At 50.3% G+C, this 17,218-nt stretch overlaps 4 protein-coding genes across 4 annotated transcripts; 3 read left to right on the forward strand and 1 right to left on the reverse strand.

Moving 5' to 3' along the window:
• Window positions 1-1,247: 1,247 nt before the first annotated feature.
• On the forward strand, window positions 1,248-3,091 carry nimT (putative tyrosine protein phosphatase MIH1; the record flags this gene model as incomplete). Its single annotated transcript, XM_056879435.1, has 5 exons — window positions 1,248-1,498; window positions 1,568-1,635; window positions 1,688-1,910; window positions 1,977-2,617; window positions 2,640-3,091. The coding sequence occupies 5 exons, from the start codon at window positions 1,248-1,250 to the stop codon at window positions 3,089-3,091; spliced, it is 1,635 nt and encodes a 544-aa protein (XP_056724754.1).
• Window positions 3,092-4,795: 1,704 nt separating this feature from the next.
• N7487_011706 (uncharacterized protein) lies at window positions 4,796-6,269 on the forward strand (the record flags this gene model as incomplete). Its single annotated transcript, XM_056879436.1, has 2 exons — window positions 4,796-4,905; window positions 5,117-6,269. 2 exons carry the CDS (start codon window positions 4,796-4,798, stop codon window positions 6,267-6,269), a joined length of 1,263 nt encoding a protein of 420 aa, XP_056724755.1.
• An 891-nt stretch (window positions 6,270-7,160) lies between these two features.
• Window positions 7,161-8,954, reverse strand: N7487_011707 (CwfJ domain protein; the record flags this gene model as incomplete). The annotated part of the gene is made up of 2 exons (XM_056879437.1): window positions 8,922-8,954; window positions 7,161-8,868 (listed from the first exon to the last, which is right to left on the reverse strand). Exons 1-2 carry the CDS (start codon window positions 8,933-8,935, stop codon window positions 7,161-7,163), a joined length of 1,722 nt encoding a protein of 573 aa, XP_056724756.1. The 5' UTR covers window positions 8,936-8,954.
• Window positions 8,955-9,320: 366 nt separating this feature from the next.
• N7487_011708 (uncharacterized protein) lies at window positions 9,321-17,177 on the forward strand (the record flags this gene model as incomplete). Its single annotated transcript, XM_056879438.1, has 1 exon — window positions 9,321-17,177. The coding sequence occupies one exon, from the start codon at window positions 9,321-9,323 to the stop codon at window positions 17,175-17,177; it is 7,857 nt and encodes a 2,618-aa protein (XP_056724757.1).
• Window positions 17,178-17,218: the final 41 nt, after the last annotated feature.

Genomic DNA, 17,218 nt, shown 5'->3' on the forward strand with positions numbered 1-17,218 from the left:
ATAGAGCAGGGGAGTGAAAGCTAAACCCAAGACATACCTAGTATAGTACCATGTACTCCGTACTCCGTACTCCCGGAAGAAAATAGGTGATGAGCTCTGATAGGCGCTGGGTTGCTGCGGCAAGGGAGCCCCGGGCAACCAAGATAAAAAAAGTATTTGACCCCCTAGCCAGAGCATGGGGAGTGTCTATCCTTTACTCTCTCTGGTTACTGCCATTTACTTTAGTATTGCATACCTATTTCCCCCATACAACAGATATAATAATATATTATATATATACGTATACGTATATATGTATATTTAAATTCAGATTTCCTTTTTGGGTCGTCATTGTTACCATACAGGTTCCATATACAGGTTCTTTGTACAGCTTCTTCATGCAGGTTCCCTACCTAGGTATACTCTCTCTGAAGATGGAACTAGAGTGTTTTACCTTCCATACCTTGGAATTACTAGATATGTACATATAGATTACCTCCCAGTACTTCCAATTACCTCCCATTACCTCCCATTACCCTTCAATAATTACCATACCCCCATTTAACCCAAATTTAAATATTAAAAAATTCCCGATTCCATTGGAAAATCGGAGCCGCAGTAATATTCAATTACCCAATTTACCCAATTTACTCAATTACTTTTTGTACATTCGGAGATCCTCCCCACCTGCGTTGCCCATTGCAACAAGCCCATCCCTTCAGCTTCACGGTTTCTTTCTTCAAACCGCTTTATTCCTACTTCTTCTTCTTCTTGTTAACTACTCTCGACATTCCTCAAACCATTTGGGAGCTTCAATTTTGGTTTTCTATTGTCGACAAAGCCATATCATATTCTGGGACCTTCCCCTCAGTCCTGCAGCACCCACGAGCTTCCCCCGACCCCTCCAATCACGAACATAGTCACCAAATTCACTCCCCGTCAAAAAACCTCCGAATGCTTGCCATGGACCGATAAATCCTCGGACTTCACAAAATACAACTCTCGCCGTTGGTGGTTAGGGTCTGGGACCTAGGATTTTTTTTCCGGAACTGGTTGTCACGGCGATCGTGGGGACCCATAACGTTGAAATTGCAAACGTGGAGACCTGCGTTGAGACTTTTTTCTCTTTTTTTGAACCTCAGTTTGTAGGACCTAGTACTGGGTAGACTGCGGTCAGGGCCTGATTGCCTCTGTTCTATCTGTTCCGGTTGCTTTCCCAGAAAAACTGTACCACGTCGGCTTTGTGGTCCAGTTGCAATTCGTCGACCATGGAACACTCTTCACCTCTCGCTGCTATGCAGCCTCCATCTGTCATGTTCGGCCATTGCTTTCGTTCAGAGGCATCCACTTCTTATCCTCTGGGTTCAATGTCTGGCTTCACTGGGAACCCGTTCAATTTCAAGGAATTGTCTATGAAGAAGTCTAGTTCGGACTACTTTAACATGAAACCCATTCGAGGATCTTCCCCCACAGCCAGCTTGGCTGCTGATCTTTCCCAGAACTTCCATATTGACCAGAGGTATGTGGAGGGGTTTCCATGGGTCGTTTCATGATCAAAGGGACAAAGCCCGGCTAACTCTATATTTAGTCCTCAATTAGCCACACCCCGTCGGTCGTTGTTCACGGCCAGCATGCTCGGTCAAACCAATGGACGTGGTAAGTAAAGACCACAATGGAACGGTGGAGTAGTGACTGATTCGTTATATAGACGATGTGATGACCACACCGCCGCTCCCATCATCTTCTCCAGCTCCGGCTATGGACGTGATGGAAATGTCTCCACTGCCTCACAAGCCGGCGTTTTTTGTGACCGCCGAGATCGAGATACAGTCTCCGACTCCCGGGGGCAGTCCTATGGGATCGCCAATGGGGTCTCCGCTACCCAGCCCTTTGCAAGCGTCTCCAATGGAGTCTCCTCTATGCCCAACTGAGTAAGTGCACGTGATACTCAGCCAGCCACCATATCAGCTCCGCTAACATGAATTTCTATCTGGCAGGAGGAAGCGGCCCACGTTCCTGCGTCCTAGTCTGGCCAGGAGTAAGGCGCAGTCTTTCCAACTTGGACTGACCCGGCCTGCACCGGAGAGCAAAGCACCGCCCTTCCGATTTGGCACTGGAGCCAAGACATCTCTCAGCACGTCAACCTCTTTGGAAGATATGTTTGGGGACTCGCCTCCCCATGAGCGTCCCATCTCTCGCAATAGTTCTTCTACTCACCTGGCGCCGCCCCGTATGCGGCCATCACTCCACCATGCCCGTAGCAGCGGCTCGCCCGCCCCCAGTTCAATCCGCAAACCCTCTCATTCTTTGATGCGTCCCCGCAAGCAATGCCGACGATCATTGAGTATGTTTGAGAACCCAGCAGATGTTATTGCCGATAAAGAGGCCAAGGTAGCGACAAATACACCCGTCCAGTCCATTAGTGACATTTCGAGCCCGCCCAGCATGAAGCTGCCTCACTTCATCCCTGAGGATCGCGCGGACTCTCTGCCTCGCATCGACAAGAGCACTCTTCTGGAACTCATGAACGGCAAGTTCAATGATCAGTTCGACAACATTCTCATCATCGACTGCCGCTTCGAGTATGAGTATGAGGGTGGCCATATCACCGGCGCATTGAACTATAACGACAAAGAACGTCTCGCCGGCGAACTCTTCAGTGCCCCCCCAGGCCCGCACTGCGTTGGTCTTGCACTGCGAGTACTCTGCCCACCGGGCTCCTATCATGGCCAAGTACCTGCGTCACCATGATCGCGCCATCAATGTTGATACTTACCCTCACCTGTCATACCCCGATATGTACATTCTGGATGGCGGATACAGTTCATTCTTTGCTGAACATCGCTCTTTTTGTTTCCCTCAGAACTATGTCGAAATGAGTGCCAAGGAGCACGAATTTGCCTGCGAGCGTGGACTTGGCAAGGTCAAGCAGCGCTCCAAGCTGAACCGCGCCCAAACTTTTGCCTTTGGTGAACAATCACCTCAAATGGAGGACAGCCCAACTGGACGTTGCCGACTTGGCGACAACGAGCGAAACCGCTACCTAAGCTCTCCATTTTCTCAAAGCCCAGTCCCTGCCCGTACCCCCGGCCGCCGGATGCTTTCCTACTAAATCGACTCGCCAGCACCTTTCCTATTTTGATGCTCTACATTTTCTTGCATCTCATTTTTATTATTTTTTTTTCGTCTTGTCCTTGGAGCGTGGTGTTTGGCTGATGCATTCCAAGATGCTTTATGGCGGCATTTTTCTTTTCTTTTCTTTTGCTCAACTTCTCTCGACCATTTCCGTCCTGCTGAGGTCTGATTTGTGTTGGGGTGCTGGATCACCTGCGCTCTTCACCTTTTCCCCCCATCTCTTTGATACCTGCTATCAGTATCGTCCCCTCCTTCGCTCACCCTGTTTCCATCATGGGTTCCTGCTGTCTCCAATATTTCCTTGCGTGGCATGTTGCCACATCTCTCTATGACCATCGCCCACGATCTTCCTCGGGCAATCGACTCTCATGATCCATTCGAATCTGAGTGTCCCCTTTCATATGTCTATTTAACGACCTCGCAACTTCGAACTCGAAAATGCGCACGAAGACGGCCTATCCTCGCCAGATTTCCATTTTCTCATACCTCGTGGGTCTCCGCGAAAACAATACCCCCCCCTACGACGATCTTCTTCAAACATTCTGCCGACACTTTGGCATGTCCTTTTCTCCCCGAACATTCTTTTGACACCATTATCGCCCTTTAATCCACAATTTGGTCCTTCTCTGTACAGACTTTCTACTGTGGATCCATCGTCATTCCACGCTGTACCAAATTTGCATCTTGATGCTTCCACGCCAGTCATATTGGCTCAATTCTTCCGGAGCATTTGTATTTCAATGCATTGTCCGATAATATTCCCCCTTTGCCCTGTGTCATTGGGGTAGGAGGATATTGATGTAATATTGCATCGAGAGCGATTTCACAGCTGTACATAACGAGAATTGCCTGTGTATTACAGATGATTTCTCTCTGGATGTGTTTCCTGAGCTTTTAATTGGGTCTGGAAAGGGTAATCGGAGGAGACAACCAGTTCACAAATGTTTGATTTTTTGTTTCCTTTTGTGAGAATGAAAAAAACAATTTCAAAATACCTTCATATCCATCTCCTTAAAATGTAGAAAAAAGTAGGGGAAAAAAAGATCGACAGAATGCATTAATGAGGATAGTCGTTTCAGGTGTCTCTGATGAACGTGATAGGCGGAAAGCGGGGAGAACTATGGGGGCGGGTGGAATGTTCGTGTGTCAGCCCTCTCTCCAGGGCTCTCTCTCTCTCTCTGCTCTCCTCGAAACTGCTGTTTCAGCAATTTCAACCCACTTTCCTTCAAGGCTCGTTCAAGACTCCTACACTCTTTTGAAGCTCTTTTAAAGTGGTCTCTTATCATTTTGAGATCCTGCATTGTTTTGTTTCGTTCCTTGGATCCCCCGCTCTAGGGTCTCACTCTATCGTCTTTATCAAATGTTCTATTTTGGTAACTTGCTGCCTGTTCGATCCACCTTGAGCTAGCATCAATATTTTGCTACATCCTCACTTGATATTGAATCTACGCGGCTGTGACTTGAAATCTACTTTGTACTCTATTATCTCTACTATCGCTACACTCGGCATCGCGCCCCTCCCACTACCTCCGCGCCTGGGTACGATTGTACATACAGTTCAATCACACTGAACTAGGTCTTATTTCACACTGGAAGGCTCTGGCCGAAGGCTGTTCCGCAGCCATTGGCAATCGGATGATTCCTTTTCTCTCGTCTTGTGCACCCGCTATTCATTTCCAAGATGAGTCCAGCAAATATTACACTATGGGTTCGAGACACCGCGAGTGATCTCGAGTCGGTTCCAAGCACCTTTTCCAGCTGGGACAAATGTATGACTAAAACCTACTGCAAGTGAGTTCTTCCTGAGCGACGTGCACCCTCCTTTCCCATTTGCGCATGGTCTGGCACGATACTAATTCATTGGCGCAAGGTGGCCCGTAATTGTTGGTATCATCATCGGCTCAGTAGTTCTACTCGCCGTATTAGGTTGCATCATCAATTGTATGTGTTGTGGCTATCAATGCTGCAAGTGCTGTTGTAGCTGTTGCTGTCCATCGGGCAGGCGCAGAAACAAAACGCCTAAACACTTTGATGACCCTCCGTTCCACCAGCCTCCACCACCAGCTCCGAATCCGGTCTATCAAGCGCCGCCAGCACCACCTTCATTCCGCGGCGCGCAGCAGACTGCGCCTCAGACTGCGCATTTCGACGCGCCCAAGTCCCCGGCCGCTCATGTCAATGAGGACGCTCTGCCCGAGATGCCTACTTGGGCTGGTGCCGTTGATAAGCATGTGGAAGACCCGAATCATCATGACGATGTCGAAATGGAGCCATTGAATCCCCCGGACCGAAAACAGGGTGCCGGCACACCTGGTGCCGCTTACTCTGACTATTCACCCAACCCAGCCATGGGCGCAGCCGCGGGATACAGAGGATTTGGACCTACCGATCCGCGTGCACGACGGTCTCCCGGCCCGGGAGCAGCATTGAATCCCGTTCAAGATCCCTATGGTCGACGTTCGCCAGGCATGCCTTCCTCTGGAGCAACGATTGATCCTTATGGGAGAAGGTCCCCGGGCCCGGCGGCACTCGGTGCTGTCCAGGATCCATACGGACGACGTTCCCCCGGCCCAGCGGCAGCGTTGGCTGCCACTCAAGATCCGTACGGGCGTCGCTCGCCTGGTATGATACCTTCGGCCGCAGCAGGTGGCTATGGTGCCGCAGCGCACGACCCCTATGGTTCGCGGTCTCCCGGCGGAGCAGTTCACAATCCTTACGACCAGCAACCATACCAAGACTCCTATAACGACAACTCTTACGGCGCAGGCAGTGGTTACCACGCTGTGACCGCACCCTCGCCCGTGGCTGCATACAAGCCGCACACCAACTACAGCCCTGTGCCAATGGCCTTCTCCCCATCCTCGGAGATAGACCATTCCGCAGCCGCGGCCCCAACACCAGGCTTCCAGCGCCAGCCATCTTTCGGCTCTAGCCAGTATCCCCCATCCTACACTTCCCAGCCTCCATACCGCGGCTTCGCCCCCGGTGCCCCTTCTTCGCCCCCTCCTGCTTTCTCGGCTCCTTCGCCTTCGGAGTACACTACCTATAACCCCCACGCCATCACTACCCCAATTCCCGAGCCCGACAATACCAGACCTCCGAGTCTGTTGCAGAGCGGGAGAAGACCTGCTGTCAATGCTTCCAGCAACTTTTGAGTAGGACCCTCGTCGATCGAGGCGGTTTTATGAACAGAACGTTTTCTTTCTTTTTTCCTTCTTCATTCGCCGTTTTTTGATACCATTCTGAGGCTGTATTGTCTTCCTTCATCTTACATACATACCATGACCCCAGGCTAAATTTGGGCTTTGAATGAAAAAGAGTTCTTTTCTTTCACCATTTTTCTCACTTGCCAGTTGCACTCTTTTGCATCCCCAGGTCGGCTTTGATAGACTCGCTTGATACTCTTGTATGGCAGTCTTTGGAGGAAAATGCGCGGTTTGCCCTAGCAGGAAATGTCCCACCTTTGATCTACTTTGATATAATGGATGACCTCCAGAGTTATGAGGGGTTATAGATTGTTGATTGGGATATGTTGGGTTTGTACTATGTATACCCAGCAGAGGTAAACCATTTGACTGGCTTCATACCTATGAATCTAGCGTTAAGCTTCGAAAGGATCTTGATCTAGGGTTAGCACTGTTAGGCTGCGATGGGATGCTCGGGTATCTTAGCAATAGTCCCACAGTCCTAGACCTGGCAGTAGGGGTTTGGACATCTCAGCATCGAGCATCCGAGCACAGCCCAACATTGGCATCGGCACATTGTCGCACAGCTTTCTTGATGTTTCCATTTCCAGCCAAAACAGCCTAGCAAGACGCGTAAATATGAGTATCTCTTATATGCGTTCTGTGTGGAATCTGTAAAATTTGTGAATTTTGGATTTAATTTTGAACTCATTTGTCACATTTCATCGTACTTTACACAAAGGGGAGCTTTCCGAAAACGCTCCCCGTCAAAGGATCCCTCCAGGGCTTGATCACCATACCACACCGCACATTTGTCATGTATGAATCTGAAAAAGAAAAAAAAACTTGCCGACCAAGAATTCACTCCTCAGTTTCCATCGCGAAATCATGTTTCTTGAAAGCCTCCTTGAAAGCATCCGCGTCCATCGTCTCCTCTTCATCCGTTTGCACACAGTCCTTCCAGTTAATACGATCATCCAGATAGAGCACCTTACCCATAACCCGACGACCGAATTGCAAATCAAATCGGTTCTCCGGCAGGATTTTCATAATGATAACATTCTCTTCTCCAGATTCAGTCTTCCACACGCCTTTGTGCTCAGGTGCAGACCAATTATCGGGTTCAGCTTCAGCTTCAGTGCTAGGCGTAGGCGTCCAAATGAAGACTCGGAAATAATCGATCATATGGTGATTGTGCATTTCATCGGGATTTGGCACGGTCTTGAACGTCGAATATTCCAGGTTCGACGCTTCCTTCTTGAATGCCATTTCCACAAGCCGGGAGCGAATTTTCTCCACTGGCATCGGCAGGAATTGCCAATGTGTGTGGATACCGTTTGAGCGGCTGACTTCCCATGTGACAGCACCGAGCTTGCCACCTGATCGCTCGTTCAGCATCTGGTGCAGGGATTCGCGGTACCGTTGCATCTCCGCGAAGGTCGAGGCTCGGGTGGCCGGATCGAAAATTAGGTCGATGGTCGGACTGTGTTCGAAGGGGATGATGAGCATATGACCTGGGAAGCCCAGGGAAGGGTAGAAGTTGTTTGGGGGCAAAGGTCCTTTAGCAGTAGTGACATAGCTGTCATTGCCGATGGAGGTGATGAGATGGGTGGCGATGTTGGGGTTCGAGAGGCAGAAGAAGCAATTCTCTGGGCCTGGCGGAGGGGCACGTTCTTTGTGTCGGCGCTGGTGCCCCGGGTCTCTATCTCTGTCGGAAGGGGCGTAGCGCTGGTATGATTCATTTTGGCTTGGGAGCGTTTTGCGCCTGCTTTGTGCCGCCGACCAAGGGCAGATGGTGGATCCTGGGGGGATACTGGTTGGGAAAGGTGCTGTTGGGTCCAAGGTAAAGGCATAAATAGCATTTTTCGTCGAGCCGAAAGTAGGCAATGAAATAAACCTAGTGAGTGGGTAGACATCTTGACCCTCCTCCGTTGGCATGTGAAAGAAGGGTTCACGCTCGAAGAAAGCAGCGTCTGACCGAGAAAAGTGATAACGCGGTTTCAGAGTCGCGCAGACATCAGCAATGCATTGCAATTCAGCCGGTACGGTTGCTTTATCCCCAGAGACCTCGCAGCTAGATCCTAAACGAACATCCTTCGGCCATTGATTGGTAATGAGAATGTCGGTTTTGTGAATCCCGAACAGTGCACGAGCATCTGATTCACTGTATGTCGGCTGGAATTTGCCGCTAGCGTTGCTCTCGGGTTTGGATCTACCCTCTGCCTCTCCCATGGTTCCACCGAGAGCGACAATACGGATACCATCTGTTGTCTTCAAGGTCCCTCGCTTTCCCAGGAAGAACAAGTTGGGGCACACTTCATCACTTGCTTCAATCTTTTCGACCACTTGAGGGGGAAGTGGTCGGTTACCAAGGGTGAAGTAGGTTGGGCATGCCACAGTGATATTTCCCTGTATCAAAGCGGTAATATCTTGGAGCTCGTCTTCAGTAGAACCATCACCGAAGAGATCGCCAAGAATGATCGCAAAGGAGAAATCCTGTTTTGGCTGCAGCTTGGCTAGCTTAGTGAACACGGGCCGTATCTGACCGTTCAAGCTGCCAAAGACAATACTATGTATGGATTGGTTAGTGACTGGAATATATGCAGACCTGAACATACATACCATTTGGGAGCCATTTGGTGCTCTATCTTGGTGGTAGGTTGGGTTGGCAAAGGAAAAAGTTGCGAATTTTTGATGAAAATTGATAAGAAGATAGTGGAAAGGTGGAAAATAGGAAGACGAGAGACCCCAAAAAGGAAAACGATTTTTTTCCCCAAACACCCAAACTGTCCAAAGATGCTACCAGAGATCAACTACATGCGACTAGACGCAGGATAGAACATCTTGGGTTCTTGAAAGCAGGAGCTTGGGCCACCTTATCAGCACGTGATGTGAATAGATATCTTCATCGGAATAACAAAGTCCCGCCCCGAAGAACTTTTTTGTATTCCATGCGGATCAGCCAGAAAAAAGTGACCAGTACCTTTCTCACGAACAGTGCTGCTCGTCAGACCAGTCAAGATGGTGGGGACAGGCTCAAAACCGAAGCCTGTTAGGCGCCTGAAAACGGGCACCGAAACCACAAAAAACCATCGATTCGAGGGCTTTTCATCACGAATCACCAAGCTCAAAATCGACCCGATCCACCGCGTGCGCCGCGCCAGTTTCGGCGAAGATGAGGACGAAACATCCTCTTATTTCCGAGCGGCCCTCGATCACTGGTTCGAGATGAACCTTTCAGACAATTTTACACAATTCGTACGGCGTGTCAACCCTCTTTCCGAGAGCTTTGCGCAAGTTCTGTATCATGAAGAGAAGATCATGGGTCTATTGGTGGAATTCATCGAGAAGAGAGACCAGCTCTCCATGGAGCCGCTATTGAGCTTGCTTGCGCAATTTGCTCGGGACCTGGGCGTCAAGTTCGAAAAACATTTTGCTACGGCAGTGACACTGGTGTCATCTGTTGCGGCAACACACCCCGATATTGAGGTCGTTGAATGGAGTTTCACCTGTCTTGCATGGATCTTCAAATTCCTTTCTCGTCTGTTAGTGCCCGACCTGCGACAGCTGCTGAGTATCATGACCCCATATCTCGGAAAAGAACGACAAAAGCCATTTGTGGCGAGGTTCGCCGCGGAGTCGATGTCGTTCCTTATCAGAAAGGCCGGCCTTGTTTATTACAAAAACAAAGCACCCCTCGAGACCGCCGTCTCATTCCTCTTCGACGATATCTCGAAAGCCGCCGATGACAACAAGGATACCGAGAACTACAGGGAAGGACTGATGACCATGTTCTCCGATGCTATCAGGGGAGTCAACAACGGGCTTCACTCTAATGGCATGGATATCCTCAGCTGTGTTCTAAGTAAGATCCCGCCGACTAGTGAAAATCACAAGGATCCTGCAGAAGTTGTATTTGGTCTGGTCGTCAGTCTTGTCCACGCCACGACTCCCGATACTTTCGGACCCATCCTCGACACGGTCAAGGCTTATATCGAAGATCGCTCAGAATCAACCCCAAATCCCAATCTCTCGGAGTGCTGCCGTATAATGTTCCTACTTGTGACAACTCGTAAGGGTGTCAGAATCCAAAACTGGAAGATCGTTCATCAGATTCAAGTGTCCCTGCTTCAGCAGGTGTCGGCGTCTGATGTATCCTCAGAAACGATATCACAGATCCTTACAAGCGTCGCATACGCCCTTCAAATGTCCCCCATGGATGAGTTGCTGCCTTTCCTTCGCTCTATTATGGACCTGGTGTCCACAGGCCAGCTTTCAAAATATTTCCTATTCTTCTGCACAACATTCTCGGAGTGGGGATCAGAGCGATTCCAGAGCTTGCTTCTTTCGCCTTTCCAGAAGTATATCAACTCATCATGGCAAAAGTCAGAGTGGGAGACTTGTTTCACCTTGCTACGCCTGCATGAGGCTGGTTGCATCACCCCCGAGACCTCGCAACCTGGCTACATTTCATGCCCAGATGCCTTCAAATCTCGCATCACTGATTCATTGGAGTACCCCACAAAAGATGAAGCCTTCTTGAATGCGCTGGTGAAGCTTCCAACTGCTATCTCTTTGTTTGCAGATTCTGCTACATTGTCCAAGATGGTTTCTAAGTTGCACAGTAACCTCTTATCGGCGTTTCAAGATGGCGCAGCTGAAGGCAATACCGGCCAGACAAAGGGCCTGGTGTTTTTCCTTGGCCAAGGATTTAAGACGTATGTCGAACTCGCTAACAAAGTTGGAGAACTTGACTCGAATCTCTTGAAACCAATCATTGCCACTGCTACAAAATACTCCCGCTTGCCAGTCTTTTTGGAGGGTGCACTTGCTTTCATTTCCTCTCTCCCAGAGTCCGCGGACCTCGAACATCCCACCCTAGAAGACTTTGCTCAAGATTTAATTGTGAACCTGGCAAGCCCCTCGCACAGGCTGAGGCTGGTATCTCTTCAGCTTCTACGGGAATTAATTGTTCGTATTGCCAAAGACGACCCCTCGCCCGTGGAATTGGCCATTGAAGTCGAAGAGAGCCCGCTGACAATGGACTCTGTGAGAACCATCTCTATGCATATCCGCAAACTTGCTATTCTCTACCCCCAAATTGCTTCCCGCAGGTGGATGGCCACCCTGGTCCCTTACTTCTGCTTTGGATTGTTCTCAAAGAAGTTGGCCCCACTGTGGGATGACTCTGCTGCTGCATTGAAGACTATTAGCGAAAATCCTCAGGGAGAGAAGATTGTGTCCGATTTGTCCATCCAGTGGCTGTCAGAACGGGATACCGAAGCGCCCAACGATGCACCAACAGAAGACGACGAAAGCTCTTTCGTCAAGAGCCACTTCAAGTGTTACAATGTTGCGAAGGTCGAAAAAGTACTCGCTGCAAATACCAAGAGCACAGAGGATCCTTATCATGTCCTATCTCAACAATTCAACCAGGACCACACAGTCGCAAACATCCTTCCAGCCTCCCCACGAACCCATGCACTTCGTGTCTTAAACGCTGCCCCGGGCGTTGCTGAGAAACGCTCGCGCCAGATTGTGCCCTTGTTCTTGTCCTGGGCATTGCGTGAGGACCAAGATGACGCGCCCCCAACTGGCGAGGCGAAAATCGAAGACATTGGGACTGATGATGTGCAAGTGCGTTGGGGATTCCGGGATCGATTGTCCATGCTTGCTTTGTTTGCACGATTCCTCAACCCCATTGTGTTGTTCAAGGCCCCCGAGGTTCATGCGGCAATCCTAGGACTCCTGTGTCATGGTAACTCAGACCTACAGAAGCATGCGCTCAATGTCCTTTTCACTTGGAAAGATCCGAGTGTGCGCCCGTACCAAGAGAATCTACTTAATCTCTTGGATGAGGCCAGATTCAAGGATGAGCTTGCCGTGTTCGTCCATGTTGGCGACGAAGAAAGTCTAATTAAACAAGAGCACCGCGCTGTTCTCCTCCCCGTGGTCCTTCGACTACTCTATGGTCGAATGATCTCTAAGGCTGGCTCGGCCGCTGCTGGCCAAGCCGGCAGACGAAAGACCATTCTGCGAACCATCTCGCACCTCTCAGAACACGACTTTGGACTTTTCATGCAGCTGTCCTTTGGTCCTCTTGCAGATGTGCACGTTGTCAAAGACAACGGTGAGTGCGATCAGACTGCCTTCCAGGAAGAGTTGACCAGCCCAAGAAGACAGCTGGGTCTGCTTAAGCTGATTGATACTGTCTTTGACACGCTTCAAACCCGGATGACTGAATTTGCATCGCAGACGATGGATGTGGTTGTCTACTGTTTGGTACGAGCATGCCGGGCGATTTACAACGAGGGTAGCGACCGCCCTGATGAACGCCTCTTGCCTGTGTTTCAAAATATTCGTTCTGCGTGTATTCGCTGTCTCAATTTGGTCTTCTCGATTGTTCCGAACCACGATTGGACTCCCTACGTCCGTATCATCTTCAAGGAGATGATTGACAGCAGACTGGATCAGTTCCCTATTGAGACAGCACAGGGTGTTTCAGGCCTTCTACGATTGTTCTCCACCTGGGCCGCTGCCCCAAGGTCAACATTCTACTTGGTGCAGCACAATGACAAGGTCTTGACTAAGGTGATTGATTGTCTCGCGGTCGAGTCTGCCCGCGATGAAGTGAAGAACTTTATCCTGGATGAGGTTCTCATACCGCTGGTTGAGCAGTCTATGGGCAAAAAGTTGCAGGAAATCGAAGAGATGCCGGACTTCCCAGCTGAGCAAATTAAATCCGAAGTACTCTCTCCCTACCTGGAACACGCTCTCTTCCATCTCGGCCGTCTTCTCAAGAGAGGTCCCTCGAAGCCCGTTCTTTATTCAGGAGTCAATGCTCTTTCCCTGATCGCCCCCTGCGTCGAATCCTCCAAAGAGACCGCCAGTCTTGTCGGAATTACGACGTATCTGCTTCGTCAGCCCGCAGATCGTGTCAGCCCCAGAACCAAGTCTGGTTTGTTGAAAATTCTCGAGCACTTTTTGCCCTTGTGGGACCCCAAGGAAGATCCCGAGCTTGCCCAACAAGTGTTTGATGCGGTGTGCTCGATGTTCGACTACTTCAAGGATGACGCGAACAGAGAAGTACTGGCCCGGGTTTTTGGTGCTCTTGCTACGCACGACGAGAACCTCAAGATTGTTGCCGACTTGTGCGCAGATCTAAACTCTCGCTCAACTAAAAGACTCGAGCCCGATTATGCGAGACGTCTGCAGGCTTTCAGAATAGTCAGCGACGAGCTGTCTCAAACTTTGAGCGCGAAGCAGTGGAAACCTCTCCTCTACAACATGCTTTTCCATTTGAGGGATGAAGATGAGCTTGCTATCCGATCTAGCGCCTCCTTTGGTTTGAGACGATTCATCGACAGAGCATCCACGGAACCAGACACAGACTTTGAGGCACTCATCAATGATGTTCTCTTCCCCTCTTTGCAATACGGCATTCGGCAGAAGTCCGAACTTATTCGCTCTGAAGTTGTCGCTGTCATTGGCTACTTCGTCAAACTCAATCCCACTAGGCCCTCTGTGCAAGACATGCACGTTCTTCTCGTCGGTGATGATGAGGAGGCCTCTTTCTTCACCAACATTCTCCACATCCAACAGCACCGCCGACAACGTGCTTTGCGACGTCTGGCTGGAGACGCAGCTCAAGGCAGCATTCAGGCTACCAATCTGGGCACCATTTTCATTCCCCTCATTGAGCATTTCATCTTCGAGGATGCTGCTGATGAAAATGCCCACAACTTGATTGCCGAAGGTGTGGCGACCCTTGGTGTCCTTTCCGAATGGCTGGAATGGGGTCAGTTCCGAGCAAACTTCCGGAGATACCGCAGCTACATGACGAGCAAACCTGAAAAGGAGAAAAACATCCTCAGACTGCTCGGCCGCATGTCCGATGCACTGTCTAGTGCTATGAACCGAAAGAAGGGGACAGAAAACCAGGCCAATGATGAAGTTGACAAGATGGATGTTGTCGAGCAGCCCATGTGCACGCTTGCCAAGAGTGTTCCTTCTCTTGCAAAGGTCTCAACGGAATTGACCACCAACTTCATTCCTTTCCTGACCAATTACATCCACCACAAACAGGAGAAAGAGATGAGTATGCGCCTGCCAGCTTCGATTACCACTGTCAAACTTCTCAAGATTCTCCCCGAAGAAGAACTGGCGATTCGTCTTCCTCCGGTCCTGCTCGATGTCTGCACAACCCTCAAGAGTAAAGCACAGGATTCCCGTGACACTGCACGTAAAACCCTCAATGAGCTCGCTCTCCTTTTGGGTCCTGTCTATTTCGGCTACATCCTCAAGGAACTTCGGAACGTTCTCGCACGAGGCTACCAGCTTCACGTTCTCTCATTCACCGTTCATTCCATGCTTGTCACCACCACTGATCACTTCAAGCAAGGAGACCTAGATTACTGTTTGAAAGAACTGGTTGCAGTTGTGATGGACGATACCTTTGGCACAGTCGGCCAAGAAAAGGACGCTGAAGGGTACACCAGCAAAATGCAGGAGGTCAAGAGCAGCAAGAGCTACGACTCTATGGAACTTCTTGCTAAGATCTCCACTATCAGCCAATTATCGAACCTGGTTAGGCCTTTGCAGGCACTCCTACGCGAAAAGCTCAATTCGAAGCTCGTCAACAAGCTAGATGAGCTCATGCGAAGAATCAGCATCGGTCTTCTGAGAAACCCTGATGCCGAAAGTCGCGACATGTTGGTCTTCTGTTACGAAGTCATCAAAGAGGCCTATCGGGACAATTCCCCCGATGCGGGTCCAGCTCCGCCCAAGACCAGGTACGAGGAACGGTTCTTGATCCGACTGCAAGGAGCCAAGCGGGGCGAACACAGGGGTACGACATCTTCTCATGTCTACAAGTTGACCCGATTCTCGCTGGATGTGCTTCGTGCTATCCTCAGCAAGTTCAGTTCGGTCTTGACAGCTTCTAACTTATCGGGCTTTATTCCTATCATTGGTGATGCGCTTGTTCAGTCTCATGAGGAAGTGAAGGTTTCCGCTCTCCGTTTGCTCTCCACGATCATCAAGCTTCCGCTGCCAGAGATTGACGAGAACTCACATGTCTATTTCACTGAAGCAGTCAAACTTGTTAAGGAGTCTCCTAGCACCAACTCTGAAGCCGCACAGGCCTCCCTAAAGCTGATTTCCTCCATGCTGCGTGAACGAAAGGACACCAAGCTCCGTGACGGACATCTTGCATACTTGCTCAAGCGTCTGGCCTCCGACATCGAGGAGCCGGATCGCCAAGGTGTGACTTTCAACTTCATCCGCGCCGTCATGTCCCGGAAGCTCGTCGTTCCCGAAATGTATGAGCTTATGGACAACATCGCGACCATGATGGTGACGAACCAGACTCGGTCTGCCCGGGATCTTGCCCGTGGTACCTACGTCCATTTCCTGATTGAGTACCCGCAGGCAAAGAGTCGCTGGACCAAACAGCTCGCTTTCTTCGCAAAGAACCTGGACTACAAGCATCAGTCGGGGCGGCAATCAGTCATGGAGGCGATGCACGCGCTCCTGTCAAAGACTGGCCCAGAATTAGCACAGGATATCATCAGCACCTTCTTCCTACCTATCGTCCTTGCTATGGCGAACGACGAGTCGCCAGAATGCCGCGAATTGGCGGGTACATTGCTAGGAGAGTTCTTCAACCGTGCCGATCGGGAACAGATGAAGACTATCCTCACTCCCCTTCGGTCTTGGTTGGAGCAGACCAACAACATGGCTCTATGCAGTATTGGATTGCAGGCCATGCGGATCTACTTCGAGGCCGAGCAGACCGAGAAGGATAAACAGGCTCATTTCGTCATCGACATCCTCCCCGGCTTAATGCAGCCTGTTCTTGATGACCATGAGAATGGCAATTGGGAGGCTCTTTACTATGCCCTGCAACTTTTCACAAAGCTTTGCAAGACGGCTTCCTCACTTGCTCTGAGCCCGGAATGCGCTTCTATCTGGACTTCTGTCCAAGAGTGCTTGTTCTTCCCCCACGCATGGGTCAAGACTTGTGCTGCAAACCTCATAGGCTTGTGGATGGCCGATCTGGCCAAGACAAATGCTGCTACTGGTTACGCTTCCCTTCCCTTAACCGGAAGTTCCGGTCTCGCCATGGACAAGCCGGCTATGCTGCAGCTTCTTCGTGCCAGTCTCCGCAGTCTGCGCACCCCGGGCATTTCCGAGGAACTTGCCATGCAAAGTGTACGCAACACAGTCTTCCTCGGACGTTGCTGTTCCCAAAACGGGCTCGAACTTCCAAAGCTGGCAAGCGAGGATGTTGAATCCGAAGATGAAGACGAGGATGAGGGTGCTGATAGCGAAGCTGAAGGAGAGGCAAAGGAGAAAACCAAGGTGGAATACAACAGATCTGCCATCCACTACATCTTCAAGCAGGTCTCCTCCCTTTTGCGGCGGGAAACTATCTCCGGCCGGGCAAACGCCCTCATCCCCAAGACAGCCTCCATCACACTCCTTGCCGCGCTCATCCGCCACATCGAGGTTGAGCAGATCCGTCCTTCTCTGCGCGTCATTCTCATTCCCCTGCAACATCTGACGGATCCCTCGATCCCGGCGCCACGCTCCTCGGATGAGACCTTCCAAAACACATACAAGTCGCTCGTCTCCAACTGCCACGAGGTTTTGGATCTACTCCAGAAGAAACTCGGCACCACGGAGTATGTGGAGCAGATCTCTAGGGTCCAGGCGGCTATTAAGGAACGTCGTGAAGGAAGACGGGCTAAGCGTCGCATCGACGCTGTTGCTGACCCCGAGAAGCACGGACGTGACAAGATGAAGAAGAACGAGCGGAAGAGAGATAAGCGCCGTGAGAAGGGCTTGGAGCACCGTGGAAAGAGACGCGGTTGGTAGAGGATTTGGCATTTATTTGCATTTCTCATGAAATGGTGTTA

This window comes from Penicillium crustosum (assembly GCF_028827405.1).
Source record: "Penicillium crustosum strain IBT 35664 chromosome Unknown utg000005l_segment0_segment0, whole genome shotgun sequence".
Classification (NCBI taxonomy): domain Eukaryota; kingdom Fungi; phylum Ascomycota; class Eurotiomycetes; order Eurotiales; family Aspergillaceae; genus Penicillium; species Penicillium crustosum.